The sequence below is a fragment of the Anarhichas minor genome, unplaced genomic scaffold (genome assembly GCF_050575085.1).
Source record: "Anarhichas minor isolate MPS153535 unplaced genomic scaffold, ASM5057508v1 ptg000017l, whole genome shotgun sequence".
Lineage (NCBI taxonomy): Eukaryota > Metazoa > Chordata > Actinopteri > Perciformes > Anarhichadidae > Anarhichas > Anarhichas minor.
Window position 1 is genome coordinate 10,302,122 of NW_027466463.1, and position 18,271 is coordinate 10,320,392.

General features: G+C 43.1%; 1 protein-coding gene across 1 annotated transcript; it reads right to left on the reverse strand.

Moving 5' to 3' along the window:
• Positions 1-11,113: 11,113 nt before the first annotated feature.
• LOC142951389 (peptide Y) lies at positions 11,114-13,303 on the reverse strand. The gene is made up of 3 exons (XM_076092899.1): positions 13,028-13,303; positions 11,605-11,685; positions 11,114-11,277 (listed from the first exon to the last, which is right to left on the reverse strand). Exons 1-3 carry the CDS (start codon positions 13,213-13,215, stop codon positions 11,253-11,255), a joined length of 294 nt encoding a protein of 97 aa, XP_075949014.1. The 5' UTR covers positions 13,216-13,303; the 3' UTR covers positions 11,114-11,252.
• Positions 13,304-18,271: the final 4,968 nt, after the last annotated feature.

The window sequence follows — 18,271 nt, forward strand, 5'->3', positions numbered from 1 at the left end:
CAAAGAAAAGGGGGGGGGGGGGGGGGGGTTAGGGAAGAAAGAGGGAGGAAGGTGTGAAGCTTTCTCTAGGAGGAGGGAGAAAGGAGGCAGGGCGATTTTCACTCCGGGCTTCCCTGTGGGGGCTAACCGGGGGAAAGAGCTGCAGAAGGCTGCTTGTAGTGATCTATATGAGTGATGACCCTCCATTACCGAGATCACAGACTCGGGTACAAACACAGCCAGCCTTGCAGATACAGTCAGTGAAGGGACATATTTTATATTGGGAAGTTTACATTTGTGCTTTCTGCTCATAAAGACTTCCTTTGCCGACAGGAGTTGAAAAATATCGTCTTGTTTATAATCAGAACTGACCCTCCTCTAACCCTTCTCCCATCATGTGCAAAAATAGCCTTCCTGAAAATGCTGCTTTTGAAATTTGAAAAAAAAATAAAAAAGACATGAATTGGCTCGGAGAAACAATTTACTGTGCCTTACTAAAAATGCCAGTCATCCCGACTCAGCCCTCAGCTGGTGTACAAATCAAGACTGACTGACAGACTATTACGAAAAAGAAACTCTACACACATTTTAACTCTCCCTCTATCCGACAGCTGACTCCTGCGATGTATTATCACGCGATAGAATATACCACGAAGCTCTGAGTTGAAGATTTGGTCCTCTGCTACCCAATATATACTGAGACTCCTAATTTCCCAGACATCTGGCTGAGGCTTTTCAATCTTTTATGTGTCTGGATCAAGTGCCCACAGCACTGAGTGAAGAGGAAATGCATGGAAGCATGGCTATGTGCCAGTTTAGAGACTAATGGGAAATATAAATCTGCTGCTGTTACAGGGCTACACTTCAACTTTCATATCAGTGCCAAAGTATACATCTAAAAATCCACTCTGATACAACGCCAACAAAAGAGGCCATCAATGGGACGCCACATTTTTGATTTACATTCCAGCAATTCTGTTGAAAATTTTGCAAAAGGGTGCAATACTTTTTTTTTAATAGTAAGCTGTTCCTATTCTGTCGTCAAGTGCCAGAATGTCTTTACAGCATCTTTACTTTAAATTGGATCTTTCTTTTCTTTAACTACGACCAACGGAAGACACTCGAAAAGTGGCTGCAAATCCCTTAACCCTCTGGGTTTCACGCTGTACTATTTCAGTCATCATTGATCAGTCATCAATCCATAATAACAGACATTTGTGTGCATGTTCGTGCATGCACTCGTGTGCATTTGTACTACTGGCCACTAGCGCAGGTTTAACGTGCATGTGTGCGTGCGTAGAGGGCTGCGAAGGGTACAGCAAATCCTTCGAGGCATGGCTGATCTAAGGCTGGAGGTTTAGCGCTCCATTAGCCAGCTCATTAAGTCACATTAGAACTCTGGAGATGAGATACATGTCCCGAGTGCTGGAATAACCACAAACCATTCAACGTCTCCTCCCTCTTGTCTCTCTCTCGATATCTTTCTCACCGAAACACACACACACACACACACACACACACAGAGATGCCTTCATCATAGCGAGACAAAGTCACTTACTGGAGTCAGAGCTGGATGTTGCCACAGGCATTTTAAGAATCGGTTCCTCCCGGTATCCTCCACAACTTGTTGGGTCAACTGCAATGAAAGAGAGTGCAGTGAGAGAGAGAAGGGAGATGCATTGAAAACACTAATGAAGTATTGATTGTGAATATGAATGCAGAACCCCTTGGCTGTCAGAGCACTGAGGCCGAGTTAAGGGAAGGAGGGTAGAAGCTCTTTATAGAAGTTCTATAAACTGTTTTGCATATTTGATATAGCTTGTTTTTAATCGCTGCTTGTCACATTGTGATGAACTGTGTTGTTGCATCAAGGCCCTTCAAGTACAACACACAGGGATCCATGGAAGTCTTAATCTAGTCATAATCACTGTGGACGTACGTACTGTATGTGCACAGCTCATTCTTAATTTACAAGCTCCCACACACTCCAATTGGGATCTAACTTTGTTAATAGCTATAAATAGGATAGCCAGTTGCTCTGGTAACATACAAACAGTCTTAGCCGTCACGTCCGTGGGGTGCTATTAGCAACATTTGGAAAGACTGAGTGAGCGGATGAGTGAGTGGGCAGGCCGGCTACCATTAGCTTAGTGAGGATCTCTGTTGTTTCTAATTGATCCATTTAACATCGGGAGGAGAGAACGAAAACATTACAGACAGAAGACTGGGAGAGTCAGCATCTGTTGTCCTAAAATTAAAAACGGGCTCATCAGGTGATGTGGAAATTTTACACAAAAATACACACGGTAAATAGAAATTAAGAGAAAGGGAGGAGGATCAGACAGACAGAGAGAAAAAGAGAAACAGAGAGAGAGAGAAAAGGAGAGAGAGAGAAAAGGAGAGACAGATAGAGAGAGAGAGAGAGAGAGAGAGAGAGAGAGAGATAGAAAGAGAAAGACAGAGAGAGAGACAGAAAGAGAGAGAGAGACAGGAGAGAGAGAGAGACGATAGACAGAGAAAGACAGAGAGAGAGATAGACGATAGACAGAGAGAGAGAGAGAGACGGAGACAGAGACAGAAAGAGAGAGACAGACAGGAGAGAGAGAGAGAGAAAGTGGGAGCTCAAACAAGAACAATGGAGAGGAGGAGAGGAGTGCAGCTGAAGAGGGAGAGACAGTGGTATCCAAGGATGCTAATTCCTGGTTGCCATGACAATAGCAATCCATGGTGGAACCAGTGCTGTGGTGGCCAAAACCCAGTAACACCACCACAGGGTCAGTGTGTGTGAATGTGTGGACACACAAATCACATTTCAGCCTCACTGATCTGATCTGGAGTGATGAAGCATCTTCACACAACGTTCCAGCATTGAAAGGATTTACATGAACCTAACGGGGCTCATCAGTAACAGAGGTAACAGAGGAAACAGTCTGGGGCACCTTTATTATTGCTTTCCATACCTCCATTTGAATGAGGGTTTGAATAATGAATTTCAAGATCTTTCAAAACTTCATTACTTTAATGAGAACTTAGATTAAATCTGTCCTTCTAAAATCTATGATACATTATCCAGTAATCCTGGCAATCTTCTGCCGTATGTTTTGGTCCTGTTCATGGTTTTTGGTCTATATGTAACTCCCTCTCTTTGCCTTATGCAATAAATCTATGTCTCCTAACCCACAGACACGCCATATCACATTTGGAATAGCTCGACCTGAACTCGATGTAACTGACGCATAGAAAAAAAGCTGTGCGCGTGTGAGTGTAGACCACTTCATTGTGTCTCTTGGTTTAGTAAAAGCTGTGTGTGTGTGCAAGTATATGTGGCTGTGACATTGAAGCATGTTCCTAGATGCTGAGGGACCCAAGCTCTTTTGCAAACCTCTGATCAATGCGGATCAGGTTCCTAACACCACACACCAGTCCCCCAGGCTTATCCGTGGCATCCCGTGTTTGCACTGTGAAATGACAGGGCTTGTTAAAAGTATGCAAAGACCACACAGCCGCTAAGAAGCCAAAGCCGATTGCAGCGGAGCTTGGCCGTGCTGGAGCTGGGCTGACACACTGGAGGAGGTGTCAGGAGGGTTGGGGGGGGTGGGCCAGGGTGTTCTCTGCTCTCCGACTCTGCCACTCTCTGTGCTCCCTGCTTCTTATTTTACATTACTGATGGTAAATAATTGGCCAAGATCTAATGATGGTGCAGTCATCAGCAGGGGTGGCACGTATTGTAGAAAAGCCTGGATGTCTAGTAAGAGTTGCAACCAGTAATCAATCCCTACCAAGGATGCTGATTGTCAATGTAATGAGTCCTCTGGACCCACAGGCACCATCAGCCGGCAGCTGATGGTGCTAACAGTGCTAACAGAGCTAACAGTGTTTGCCTGAAGGGGAACCGGAGGGTGTGTGCTGACGGCGTCAGCTGTAACGACTAGCTCACAGCCGCCGCTCTGCGCTGCGTTAATGCGGCGTCCGTGAGCTAGCCAGAGGGGCACGCTCACGTGCACTAACATCCAATTAAAACACGCACGGCCGACCCAGCTATGTTAACGAGGAGCGGATAAGCTCAGATAACAACACACACAGAGGGAGAGTGACTTCATGCTCAGGTAGACGTTACTCCACTATTTCTACATAGCAAAGAGTCGTTTGCTGCTCTATTAATGCTCTGAATATCGTGCAGGGAACCTCAAAGACTGGCTGAACAGTGTGTAAATAGGTGATCCTTCAATGAGGTCAAATTGGGTATTTTCACACGAGCTGCAGATGGAAAAGACCCTCCAGTTAGGTGAAAATGGTGGGTCAGTCCGCCTACAGTAATATCTTGTGTATCTAATGGGTCTCTGCTCTCTGAGTGATTTCTGGCTTTATTAGTCAACTCACACACACACACACACACACACACACAGGTGCATACACTCACACAAGTCTTCATCTTCCACATCGCATTGCAGGAAGAGAGAAGCTCAAAAGCGCAGCTGCCATGACATCATATTTGCAGACCTGCTATCATCTCTACACTGTCAGTCTATTAAAACAAGAGGCCAGCTGGGTGTGTTGTGTGTGTGGTTTTCGTGCATGCACACAGATCTATAATTATATTTCTCGATATTTTTGATACTTAATAACCCTTTCCAGCCTTAACAACAGACTAAGTTTAAATTCCTGCATCACCCAAGTCTTACACAACGAGTGACGAAAGCAAAGGTCAAGGCTAAGGTGTCTTAAAAATATCCCTGAAGTTCAAGGGAATAAGTGAACATTATATTTATTGAGGATCGATACTTATTTGCTACATATTGCCTTTTTATCCGCAAGCCTATACTCTCACATGAAACCAATGTAGTGTTGTAATGTATGTGATCAGTAAGGATCACCATCGGTGATTGAGGGACGCCTCTATTTGTTTCAAGTCTGCAGCTGCTGGCTTGTTTTTTTCCAAATTGCATCTCAGCACATTTGGAGCGATGACACGAGTGGTGGCCCAGGTGTTTGTATGCCAAGTGTAGAACGCCTTCAGCTCTTCCCAAAGTGAGTCTGCATTAAAGCCTGTAAACATGCTCTCACACACACTCTCACACACACACACACACATCTTAATCCACACATGCAAGCTGGCGTCAGGCCTATAAATAACCCTGTGCTCCCACAGGTTCAGCTCCGCTCATTACTTTACAAGGGAAAACCGTCGTATCCAAGACAACCGTGAGCAGCTCTTCGTCTTTTTTCCCCGGCGCTTTGCCATGGCAACAAGGGAAAATGCGTAAAATAATAATAAGTTGGAGCTGAAATCGGGTCTATTAATAGGTTTGAGTTTCAATACTGAGTTGCTCTTTTTTTTGGGGGGGGGGGGGGGGGGGGGGGGGATTATTTGATATCGGTGTCGTTGTATACGAGTGTAGCATTCACACAACCATTACTCTCCAGCCAAAACTAGCCCTTTTAAACCAGCTGCATTTAGCTGCTGTGGCCTGCAGCACGTAGTCCAGCTCCAGAAAGCAACTTCACCAGAACTGAAGAAAACAAATCCCCATCTAGTATCAAAGGAAACTTTTTCATTTTAATATAAACAAAAACACAATACAAGTTATTTGGATTCTTGACAGTAAAGGTCGTAGTTAAATTGAACGATTATACCGTTCTTACACAAATATTGGGGGATATCACTTCATAAAAACTACAACAACTTCTGTCAAGCATCTGCCCTCAAGTATCTCCAAACGCCGATATGTTTATGCTTCTCTGTTGTCAAACTAAAGGCTATACACTAAACTCTTTCCCAAAAGCTGATGTGAGGCTTCACATCAGCACCCAGGTCACTACACATGCCTGTACAAATCAAAACAAAGCGTGGAGGTCTTTTGAAGGGAAGGATAAATCCAAGTGCACTTTAAAGCCATGCGCTGCACGGTTGACCGACTTCAAAAATAACAGCCGCTTTAAATTCCCTGCATGCATATTAAAAACACACAACGTGCTATTCTTAGCAAGCAAGGAAACATCATGGAAAGAAAGGCTTCATGTATGCTGCCAGGCTATAGGATAAGCTTAAATTGTAAATGATTAACCATCAGCTAACAGACTTGGGACTCATTAGCTATGATACTCACAGTAAGAGTCAAGTTCATTATCTTCTATTTCCTGTTTCCTACATCACTGAAGAACAAACAATTAGCTTTTTCTTTTTTTTTTTAAACGGCATGATGACAAAAGAGTTACCACTATCAAATGGTGTCACTTGATGCCGGACTCCTAATAAAACCTGATCAACTTAGTGCTGCTGGGTCTTGGTTTTCCCTCAGCTGATACAGATTGTAATTAGTGTAATTAGAATGAAATGTCATGTACGTACCACCTACAGGCTGGAGGACTCAGGTTCAGTGTTGAGAGTCAGCCATGGGGGAGCATTTACAATCACCACCCTGCCTGTCTGGATTTTATTTAAAAGCCCCCCCGCCTCCCTTTGTCACTGTTTTTGTCTGAGGAAGCAGCTATGATGAAATCAGCTAAATGAATGTCACTGTTTCAATGTCACTCAAATCCCTCGAGAAAAGAATCTGGTTGAGGACTGAATATTACAAAGCGGATCCCTGCTCGTAGGCCAACACTGACACGTCGGCTCGCCCGTGTATTTGGCAGACACTGGAGTTTATTAAGGCAGAATGCAAAAAGATTATTGAGGGGGGGGGGGGGAGGGGGGCTGAATCTAATTTATGGTTTTGATGGACCCTCCTCTTGACATTTACCAAGAAAAAAAATTTGGTTTTACAGCCACGGAATTTGTGAGCAGGCTCCAGCTCTGTGGACGCTCAAGGACTTGAGTATCGCAATACTTTCACCCCGCCAGGAATCACAAAGAGCCTAGAAATAAATATGATTTAGTTTATATGATGTTGTAGCTTGATGTGTACGAGTTCAGATGGATGACTATTTGTCATAATCAAAGTGATAAAAATGATTCTAGGTCACATGACCAGACATGTTGAAGATGTTTCCTGAAGGCAGCCGTTCCAAAGAGAACATTTATGTATTTCAAAAATGTAAAGACAAGCGCTCGCACATGTGTGGAAGATATAGAGAATGAGCAAAATAGGAACAGGCACCTCGTAACACTTATAATTAATAACGATCAAAGATAAATGTAAATCACATCAGATTATTATATTGTAGCCTGTATGAGATCAGATATCTGAATGTCATAAATCAACTACATGATGCCTGAATTGCATAACCAGGTGTGTTTGAAAAAATGAGGGCACAGTTATGATTTTTTTTATGCAAATTCATCAAGTAGATATTTCACTTTATAAGTCAAAACGTTGACCTGCTGGTGGCGCTAGAGGAGGAGTCAGGGTATCACCACAGTCACTCGTTCCTCTGGGGGACATCATTAGTTGTACCAAATTGCATGCGTCATGGCAGTTGTCGACATATTTCCACACGGTGCATCGACCCGGACCAACTTTCCTAAAGCCACACCGTTAGCTCGGCAGAAAATATCATATTTGTCCAATAAAAATCCATGTATATAAAAACCCACCTTAATGCCACCGCCTCTTTATATGGAGATCTGTGCTGACGGGAGAGAGGTGGGACGTGTGAGAGTAATAGGAGCAGATCTTTTTTTTTTTTTTTTTATGAATGACGCCATGTTGGTTGGGGAAAAGATGCTGAGGCTGTGGGAAATGCTGCAGATGAATCTCCCTGTGGAATCGAGTGGAGATGGGTCCTATTTGTTAAGTCTCGCCAGCTGCAGTTGATTAGTTGTCAAAGCAGTAAAACTGCGCCGTGTCACAGGTGTTCTTATTAAAAAATACTCAGTATGTGACATCAAATAACAAGGATGCTCTCTGACTTCCTCTATATAAAGGATCTGGGCCACACAGGGATATCCCAGTGTTAAAGGATATGTATGCAGTACTCTGAGGCTCAGACATGTCACGGTCTCATTGTCTGCATCATCGTCCTGCTGTCAGTGTTGTTCCAATTTGATGTCTTATACAATCTGTGCTCACATCTTCCTGAAGGGGTTCAGAGTGAAGGACACATCTCAAAGTTTAGAGTCCAACTTGACGCAGACTTTTTATTTTTATTTTATTTTGTGAATATTTTTTATTTTTTTTTTTGTGTTTTTTTTTCTTATTATTATTTTATTTTATTATTATTATTATTTTTATTTTTTTTTTTTTTATAATCGGTAAAGAAGTGCTTAGACGAGGTTTCTGTTGAGGTGGAACCAGACCTGCTCATCTTGTAGCCAATCCCCAAAGCTGTCAGAAGCAGAAATTTATGGAAAACCTCACATCTTCCAAAACAGAAAGTGATAAGAAGGCTGACGTTTCCTTAATCCCAGTCAAAAGCTCGTTGAAATGAGACCCGACTGTGGTTTGATATGAAAATCCAGCAGTGGGATTAAAACGTTTTTTATGTTATATTATACTAAGTGACTACAAATGATGGTGGTTTTCAGAATCTGTACTAAATGTTGACCATTTTTTTTGTGATTATACTGGGGTTTTTTTTCTCTCAAAAGGACAGAAAGGAATTGACATTTACATCCAGTACACGTGTGATACAGAGGATGTACAACTCTCCCCTCACACCCTCCTGGTGGCGCTCTACACGTGTGCTCGGAGGTTACCAGCAGAGAGCCAGCACCTTTATAGCTGCGTATTAAAAATACACTCACACAATATACTCATACAGGCGTTCCAGATCACGGCTCTGTGTGAACATGGTGCTTCAGTTTCCCCAACGCATCTGACCGTGTAGAGAGGACAACCTAAATGCTCATCATGATGAGAGCTTTCATGTTAAAAAGGGCTGGTTTAATGCTTTAAATTAATAAATGAATTTGTTTTAATGTCCCCTGCGGTCTCGTCTTCCAGGGTGCTTCGGGACAACAAACAGCATGAACGTCACACTCTGGTGTCTCAGATAGATTTCTCTACTAACCGACAATATAATGACGTCTTTCTTGCTCGCAGAGGTCATTTCCTCTGCAGGAATAAAATGTGTGACAGTAGAGCACAAGACAGACATGACAAGAGCATAGAGGTTTGAACTAAATTGATTGGCACCAGTTGAACTTCCTCTTGTTTAAGTGAGTGTAACTTAAACAATGTTTATGTAAAAGACAAACATTAACCTTAAGTGGAACTGATGGAAAACCTGCTGTATCAACACAAATCAATGTCGCTGATATTTCATTTTTTTTTACGCAGATTGTCAGGGAACACCAACTGATTTTAGCCTGGATGTAGCCTAGCTCTCTTGATTTTAGGGTGATAGCGTAGGCCTAACACTGGTGGCGGTGTAAGAAATATGGCTCAGGCCTTTAGAGGCTAAATGTGCGAGTGTGTTCACGAAGAAACCTGGAAACCATTTACCAGTAGCTTAGATACAGTGGTGTCAGAAATCTTCTCCTGAATGAAGAACTGGGTCATGCTGGAATATAAATGGAACTTGCCTGGGATCAAAGGTAGGTTTTTCAGTCTTTCACTTTTTTTGGAGTTTGTTTGATTCTCATATTCGCTTCAGCAGCTGTCAGTGTGGAGAATTAAGGTGTGGACTTTCTTTAGTCTTGTCTTTTTTTTCTTATCCTCAATGAATAATCTATATTGTATTGTGTGTGTATATATATATATATATAGGAGGTATGACGAGGTAGGAAATAAAGGGAAAGGAAGGGGTTTGCCACATTCTGCTGTATAGTGTTCAGTAATGGAGGATTCCATTGAATGTTTGTTGGAATACAAACAGTTATATAAAAACGATTCTTCAAAAAAAAGGTTATAATACAAGTGGGAAAACCCAACATGGATGTAAGTATGACTATAATTTAGATTAATTTCTAGGATGGAAAACACATTTTGCACAAATGTTGTATTTGCAGTAATTATAAATCTAAATCTCTTAATTCGGCTTTAAACCATTTCGGATTAATTGTCAAACTGAAATCGGCCTTTTGGGAAAAAACATTAATTACGGACAAATAATTGCCCAAACAATTACATTCCAAACGTGTCTTATTGTTTACCTACCCTGATGTCAGACACGCGCTCAAACACATCTGTGCACGTCCCCGAACGTGTGAGCATGCGCAATGGCACTGAACAGGTGCATAACGTCCATCTAGTCGTCATCAACATTACCTTATTCTTTGAATTAGTTTCGGCCAAAGTAAAACGTAACATGCTATTCCTGAGTGAGGCTGTCACCGCTGATTGGTTTCACCTGTAAAAGGTGCAAATAGCACGAGACCAAACTGGCCAATTAAGCTAGCTTAAATAGACATCGCGTGCTGGTACCGATGGTGGTAAACGTACTGCGTACGAACCCGCCCTAGAGGAAGCCTAATGTGTACCTTGAGGTGTTTTTTTTAACGGAACCGAGACTTATTATTTCCCCTTACTTTGACAGGAGACGCAGAAATATATCTGACTGCGTGTACCAATACCCACCTCGCGAGAGGCGAGGGTGGGGAATGGCATTTATGCTAAACACCGACCTACAATAAGCACCACGTTTCCTCTGCTGCTACCAAAGAAAATGGTTTGAGCTCACCTGCCCCGGTCACCTTTATCCGGATGCCTCACGAGGTTTTTCGGTATCTCCGCCCCGGTCCGCTCGTAGTTGCTGGAGCACGGCAGGTCTTGTTTAATCTCTGCAGTCACTTTCACAACACCGATGCCAGCGGGCAACCCACACAAACTGCTATCTTTTTAACCAGACCTTTCCTAAAACGGCTCGCGTGCTCTTGCAAGTGGCTCCATTGATTTAAAGCCAACTGGCTGCTCTGTTAACCCTGATCCCGTTTCCTGACGCGTGTCCGGGGAGGTTGTGTGATAACAGATGCGTGTAACGGTGCGGCACCCCGGTGAGAAGTTGAAGCTCGTCCGCTGCCGTCGATATGGACCCGCACAAGAGCAGCGAAAAGATCCACCAACTTGAAAATGCACGTTTCGTGGTGACACAGTGGCATCTAGTGGCATCGACATTAACCACAGTTGACTTTATTAAAAAAAAGAAAATAGAATACCAAAGCATTTGTGTCTTTTTAATACTTTTATTCCCTTCAATTCTTTATTGTAAAGTGATTTTAATACAAATTATTTACATTTTTGGCCAAAGAAGAAATAGATGTACTGAGATAGAGAGATAGATTTGCATGCACATTAAATCATTAGGTATGGAGAGTCACAAAGTCCAGTGCAGGTTGAGAACCTCATTGTTTTCTGATTGTTGGTTAATCGAAGGGTCGGCGTTGGGCTCGTTTACCACTGATCGCTGTAGTCCGAGCTGTGAGGGAGGAGAAATAGAAGGTTCATTAATAAAATATTCACACTTGCTGCATCCTAATATGTGGTGGACACCACCTCAGCTGTTGAAACATACAATAGTCACATCATGATGGTGACCAGTGGGCTGTGTCAATTCTGTGCATTAAAACAATAAGACAATATATCAGACCAATTTTGGCAGGGCTGTTGTTCTCTATGTTATGTTTAGACCACAACATCAGTGTAGACAGCGGGCATTGTAATAGCAATGTGTTAACCGGCATCAGTATCAGCATTGAAGAGCCAGATATGATTAAATGTATAATCCTCGTCATCATTCTCTCACCGTGGTTCAGTGTCTTGGCTGGAATCAGCCCCAAACAGCAGCCACGCCACCGCCTGCTCCGGGGTCGACCTCTTTCCATACCTGGAGACAAATCAAACATGAATGTAAGGACTGCAACTCAATATTATTTTGGAGATTCTCATCCATGTGAGACCCTTCTCTGCGTTCCACGAGCAGTCACTCAGTCAGCATTTCACTGGGTGCTCTGGGGGTGCGACCCCATCAGCTTTTGCTATGAATTTCAACCACAGGGCGTCTTTTTTTTTTCTTTTTTTTTTTTTTCAAGAACCATTGAGCTGAGAACGAGTTACTGCAGCAGAGTTTTTATCTGCATGGCCTCTCTACTCAACCTCTACGGTCCAATCACAAATCAGCCCAGCAATCATCTGAAAGAAAAGGAGCATTTTCAAGTTCACAGCACAGCGTCCAGCAAGGCAAGACACAACAAGCCCCTCCGACTGTGTCTTTTGAAGAGTCTTTACTAAAATCCGTGCCTGGCCACTGAAGAGCAACGCCTGCCTTTGTTGAAGGCACGAGGGGCAACATTGTGAATGCTTTGAGTGCAATGACGGATCCAGCCTCTTTAATTACAGAGACTTTGCTCAACTTCCATCACAGGGAAACTGCACACACACTATTTTCTCCAAATAGAGATAAGATATGCTACACAGAAGGGATATTGTATTTCATAACATAGTTATCTGATCAAAACTGTAATCAGTTATATAATATGTGTCATATTTTTGGTATGACAGATGAGAAAAAAAGCTAAAACTTGCAGAAAAAAGGTGCAGAAAACCTTTTAAGTATCAAATATTCTGTCATGAAGAGTCTTGATTTTCACTCATAAGAAACAAAAGAAAATAAATAGTATGTTCCAGCATGTCGATAACAAGATTTGAGGTTACAAGGGAGCCATTACGGGCTCCTACCAGGACTTTATATGCTCTTCTGAGGAAAACCAGACTCCTCTCCTCTGCCTCATTATATCTCGTAACAAGCACAGCATTGCATCGCATCATGAGCCTAACAACACTGGAGCCCTGGTCGACTTGCCAAAGACGGGCTGAACTCTTGACCACCTAAAAAAAGTCTTGATTTCGTCTGGAAAACAGGCCTTTTATGAGTGAAATCATGCCTCAATGTAAAGGCTCGATCCCCCATGTGACTAATTGTTTCTGCGCCAGAGACTTAATCCCTCACGTCAAGGGAGGTGGAGGACTACCTGTCTGACCCAACCAGAGGACGAGAAGATACCAAAACCACTGCAAGCTTTCTCATTAGCCCTTCTTTCTCAGGCCCTCCATTACGTGTTCATTTCAGAGCAACACTCACAAGCCTGGTATGCTGTTAAAACTGTTAAAAAATAATAATACAAGAACAATGAGATGTTTCAAAGTGTAGTGGGGTGAAGCTGACTCACCTCTGCCTGGTGATGAGGTTGACATAATGCCTGACAGCTGCGTGGTATTTGGCCCAGTCCTCCGGGGAGGCGTTGTTCCCCGGGCTCTCCGGTTGTGGAGGGTAGGCGTCCGCGAAGCTGCTCCAACACACCAGCAGGCAGACGACGAGCGCTGCAAGCATCATCCACGATCTCATCATGTTGGCCATCTGAGGAGAAGCACCCGGTACCCGTGGTATGATTTACATTTTGAAAATGACTTTTGTTGAAGCCAAAATATATCTTTTTTTTTTTCATTTTAAGTTTCTGTTCCATTTCAAATAAAAACCTTAACGCACAAAATGCCTTTTAAAATATTCTATGAAAATACATTGAAAGATAAATTCGGTTAGAAATTCAAGATGCATTAAAGTCTCGAAAAAAAAAAGGTATCTTACTCTTTGACAGTTGTCTCCTGATGTGGTGTCCCCGGTGTTGCCCCTGTCTTGTCGTCTCCTCTCAGCTCACAGGATTATATAGTGCGGGATGGTACCTGATGCGCACTGAGGAGCACTTAACCACACCCCTCTCTCTGCTAGCTGCGTCTACAGTGGAAAACTTATCTCTGCACAATATTCTAAATAGTTTCGATTAGAGCTACATTTGTTTTTATTATATGACTTTTAGCTGAATTCTGAAGATTGTTTTGTCAACCTGCCTTCTCTCCGTTTTTTTCAATATGAAGTTCGACATTCGTGGCCAAGTTAATGGGTTTGGTAACAATTTAACAATTTCATCCTCTTAATTAAAGAAGATGCTATTTGTAGCACATCATCCATGCACGATGCATGATTATGAAATAAACAGACAAACAGAAACCTGCTGGAATTGTTGCAATGAAATAGTCCAGTCACTCTGTTTTATGAGTTCAAATCATGGACTATTGGTTAAAACCCAGTCGGCATCATGTCTACATTTGGTGCCTACTGGTCTTATGTTTTACTTGCTCATTCATGGCAGCTACCGTATGCCTGGCACGTGTCAGTATGTTTTCTACCAACATGTGACGTAACAATCCTGCAGGTGAAGAGCAACATTTTTGGACGCTGAAAGAAACTATTAGGCTATAGAAAGTACAGAGTGTTTCCAAAAAAGAAAACGACTCAAACCTGAACTCACCTGCACTGAAATTATTTCTCTCAACGGGCAAGTTCAGAAACCACAACAATCTGAAAACAATACAGCTGTGGGTACACACTTGAGATAAAGGCCTGCGCAGCACTTCAGAAACCAAAGTGTATCGACGTTGTGAGAGAGATGGGACGACTGGCTCTGCAATATAGTGCTGAACAACACGGAGAACACATTCCTCCAGCGATCACAGTCAGCAGCTGTAGTCTCTATCCATCGCTTCTTCTGCTGCCAGATGTTTTCTCGTCATTTTCGTTTGGCAAGAATATTGAAAAAAGGTCTAATTTGAGAAGATACTGTAACACACAACATGACAGTGATGCCACCGTGAATAAAAGGGAAATTAATGCTTTTTTCCAATTGTGATCAGCCGTCCAATTGTTTTATTGACTCCGGTCTATTCTGTGCGTGGGGTAGTAGTCAGTGAACAAACACATCCATCTTCCGGTAGACTCAGAGGATATGGGATGTGCAGGCCCCCAAAATGACACTCTAAAATATAGACATGGGTTCGATCACAACTTCTTGTAAATGTCAATGTATTAGTGTTAATGCATTAATATGAAATGCTTCATATCCAGGAATGATTTAGCCTAATGTGTCTAATCATTAGCCCCCCCCCTCCCTCACCTTTGGCCCTCTATGCACTCATCACCCCTGCAAGCATTATTCACATGGTGACGAAGCCATTAATATGGTCTGGAAGCAGAGATCATAGGCTACAGCATCCACAGATCAATAATGCTATTGTGTTGCACACACTCACACAGACATAGCGTCAGCATGTTATAGTTGAACTAAACGATCCATCGAGGTGTTCTGGGATCAAATATCACTTGTATTAACCATTACATGATGCCATTAGGATGGATGTGGGCTGATGTGGCTCAAACGACATGAGCACACAAGACAGCGTGTACATAAATACCTTTCAGCTCTCAAGTGCTGAGGCTGAGTCTATAGCGTAATCGGTCCCATTTATGACCGTTGCAGCGGCTCCTGTTTATCTCGGATCTTCACGGTCTGCTGTTCGGTCCATGACGCCTGAAGTCGTCCCATGTCCGACAGGTCGGGAGCGGGGATGTCTTTTTAGTGTGCACACGGCGAGGCGTTCCGGCCTCCGTCCTTTTATGTTTGCACACACTTTAGAGATGCACAGCTGATTTTATGCAATAAATGCTCGGTTTAAAGTGCCGCTGTGTACGATCAGCCATGTATTAGAACATTGGTGAATCAAAGAAACTGTCATGGTTCCATTAAAAGCAACAGCACACGTCATGTCGCCCAACTGGGCTCCCCGGGGGAGGTCATGAAAACCCCTCTCCTGTGTTGTTTATAGGGCTGTAAAAAACAATGTGTCTGTCCCTAAACCCTTGTCAAAAACACAACTTGATTTCGGCATAAATCCCCGCTGACAGCCTCTGAAGAGCTGCTGGTGTTGACAATAAACAGGCGTTTATAGCGTATATGACCATGCCATAAAGGCCGTGAGTGGATTGTGGTATTACGCATCGATTGTGCCGACTGCTTCTGAGCAATTATTGGACCATAATTCAAACCGATACCGAGGGACGATTAGTGTGATGCAGTTCTTACACCAAATGACCAAATTGATGCAAAAACAGCTAAATGGAAGCTAAATGGGAATAGCATGGCTTTTAACACTCTGGTGAGTTGGGGAAAACAAGGGGAATAATTAAAAGTGATTAAATAAGGAATAAATGATCTCCCATTCAAGGGAACTGATATGTGTCCTCTCTGTCGTAATCACCCATTTCCAACCGCTAACGGTGGCCACCCTGAACATTCTACTCCAGTAATCAACCTCTCTGCGTTCACTCTGCGGGCTGTAAAAGTCAATGACAAGAAACAACAATATGCACAGGACAAACTCATTAGCTCCCTCCAGAGTTTGTAGGTACACACGGAGAAAGCAACAGCCCCCAGATAAGGGAAAGGGCAGAACAGTGAATGTTTTCACAGTCCAATAAGCTCCAGCTAATGCACTCCTGGAGAGCAGTTTGGGCCCCTACCGAGATGAGAAGTGTTGGAGTTGCCATCAAGGCCAAGATAATGGGACCAGTAGGGACCAGTTTCAAAACTTTTTTCCTCCAATCTTGCTCACTTTTACCATCTTTTCCCACTGATGCACGGTGAAGATGCCTGTGACTTTATTTAGGTGAGACTTTGACATTTTTACAGCCGAGAGCGAGAACAGGAACAGGTCATGATGTTGGAAACCTTCTTTCTGTGGGAATCTGCCCGTGCTCCTCAAATGGTGCTCTAAAAGCTTTCCTCCTCAACCTGTCTCCTCACCATTTCCATTACACATGCTGCCTATAGTCCAAATACAACTCTGACTCCTTCCTGCCATCACGGACAGAATGGGGGGGGAACTGATTTTGCGTTTTCTTTTAGCCTCATCTTCAGACTCGGGGAGCCGCTAATATGAGCAGAGTGCTTTTCAGGCACGATCTGTTTGCACAGGTCAAGAGACAAAAATGGGGGGTTGATGGGCTGCCCACTACCACAGCACTGTAATTCATGAACATATAAATGGCTCTAAAAGGGGCCATGGAGTGCCAGTCGGCAAACAATAACACATTTCTCTTTAACTTTGATGTTACAGGCTTTTGTCTGCCTTTCTTGTGGGGGCATAAACACAGACTCTTCTTCACAGAGGCAGTCAATGGTTGCACAAGTCAGAGCATCTCATTTGCTCGTTTCCTCCAAGAGGATCAAAGCTGCTCCGCCAAAAGAGCAGCAGCACTCCTTTTTTTTTTCTTCTGGAAAGCAGAGGCTACCAATTACAGAACTATCCCAGCGGCTGATGTATTTACGAGCGAGCTGGCAATGGCAGCTTCAGATGATTCTGATGAATGGCGAGACAGGTGTCAAGATGGCTCGGGAAAGGTCGCTGATTTGATTCAGAGCGTGCTCTCAATGCCGCTACAAATGAGGGAAGACGGTGTTCTGTTTATGAATTATAAATGATAGCCCTTAAAATCTGGATGCAACGTCTTGATCATGCAGAGGGGTTGATGACTATATATATGACGTAGACTTACATCATCACACTAGATGTGACGGTATGATGAGTCACAGCTGATATTGCCTGCCAGCTGTGGAGATTCATGTCTGGGGGGGGGGGGGGGGGGGGTTGACTCATGATCTACTCCCAGTGGACAATTACACAAAACATGAAGTTGGTTGTTGTTTTTGTCTCATTGCTGGGGAACTCTAAATGAAGATGGACCCCACGGTCCAACAGATACAAATGCCCACCACCATCATTTCTTATAGTAATTACAGCAAATGAGCTACATGCAACTTAGCTAGTGTGTCATCAATACCCAATGAAACCATCGCTCATTACCGTCCAGGACTGCACGTGTTGCTGTCCATCTTCACAATGGATCGTTCTCTGGATGAAGGGAAACTTGAAGAAAAAAAGCACGATGAGTGAACTAGTAATGGTTTGTTTAGGCCAACAGCAAACACACATCCCCAGTTTTGGTATCAATCACGTCATTCTCTTGCTTAGAGGTGTGTGTGTGAGAGAGCTCGTATATCAGACCGCAGAAAAACAAGGGATGGGGATATTGGAGTAGCCGGGAGTGTCGGTGAAAGAAAATGGCTGATGTTGAAGTGAACCTCAAAAGAATAAATACACAGAAGAGAATGGTCAGGGCTTCAGCCTCGAAAAAAACAACTATTGGATGGATTGTTTGTTTGCGTGTTTGAGAAATTTCACTCAAACCACAAATGTAATTCATATTGTACATCATTTCGTGCTTATCTATTTAGTACAGCTTTAGATATTTCATAAGGGAAAACTTTGACCTGCTGGTGTCAAAAGCAAAGTCAGGGAGTCACATCAGGCGTTAGGGTTCATCCTCAGGGGACCATGAATGCCTGTTCAATGGCAATACATCAAATAAATAGCTGTTGAGATATTTCAATTTGAAGACCAGAACAGCATTTGGCAACGCAAAGGGAAACGCTGCTAGCACGGCTAAGAATCAACATTTCAGTGATAATTGGATTCATGATGCAATTGGACCTTTCTGATCGTAGTCAAACAATATTTGGGGT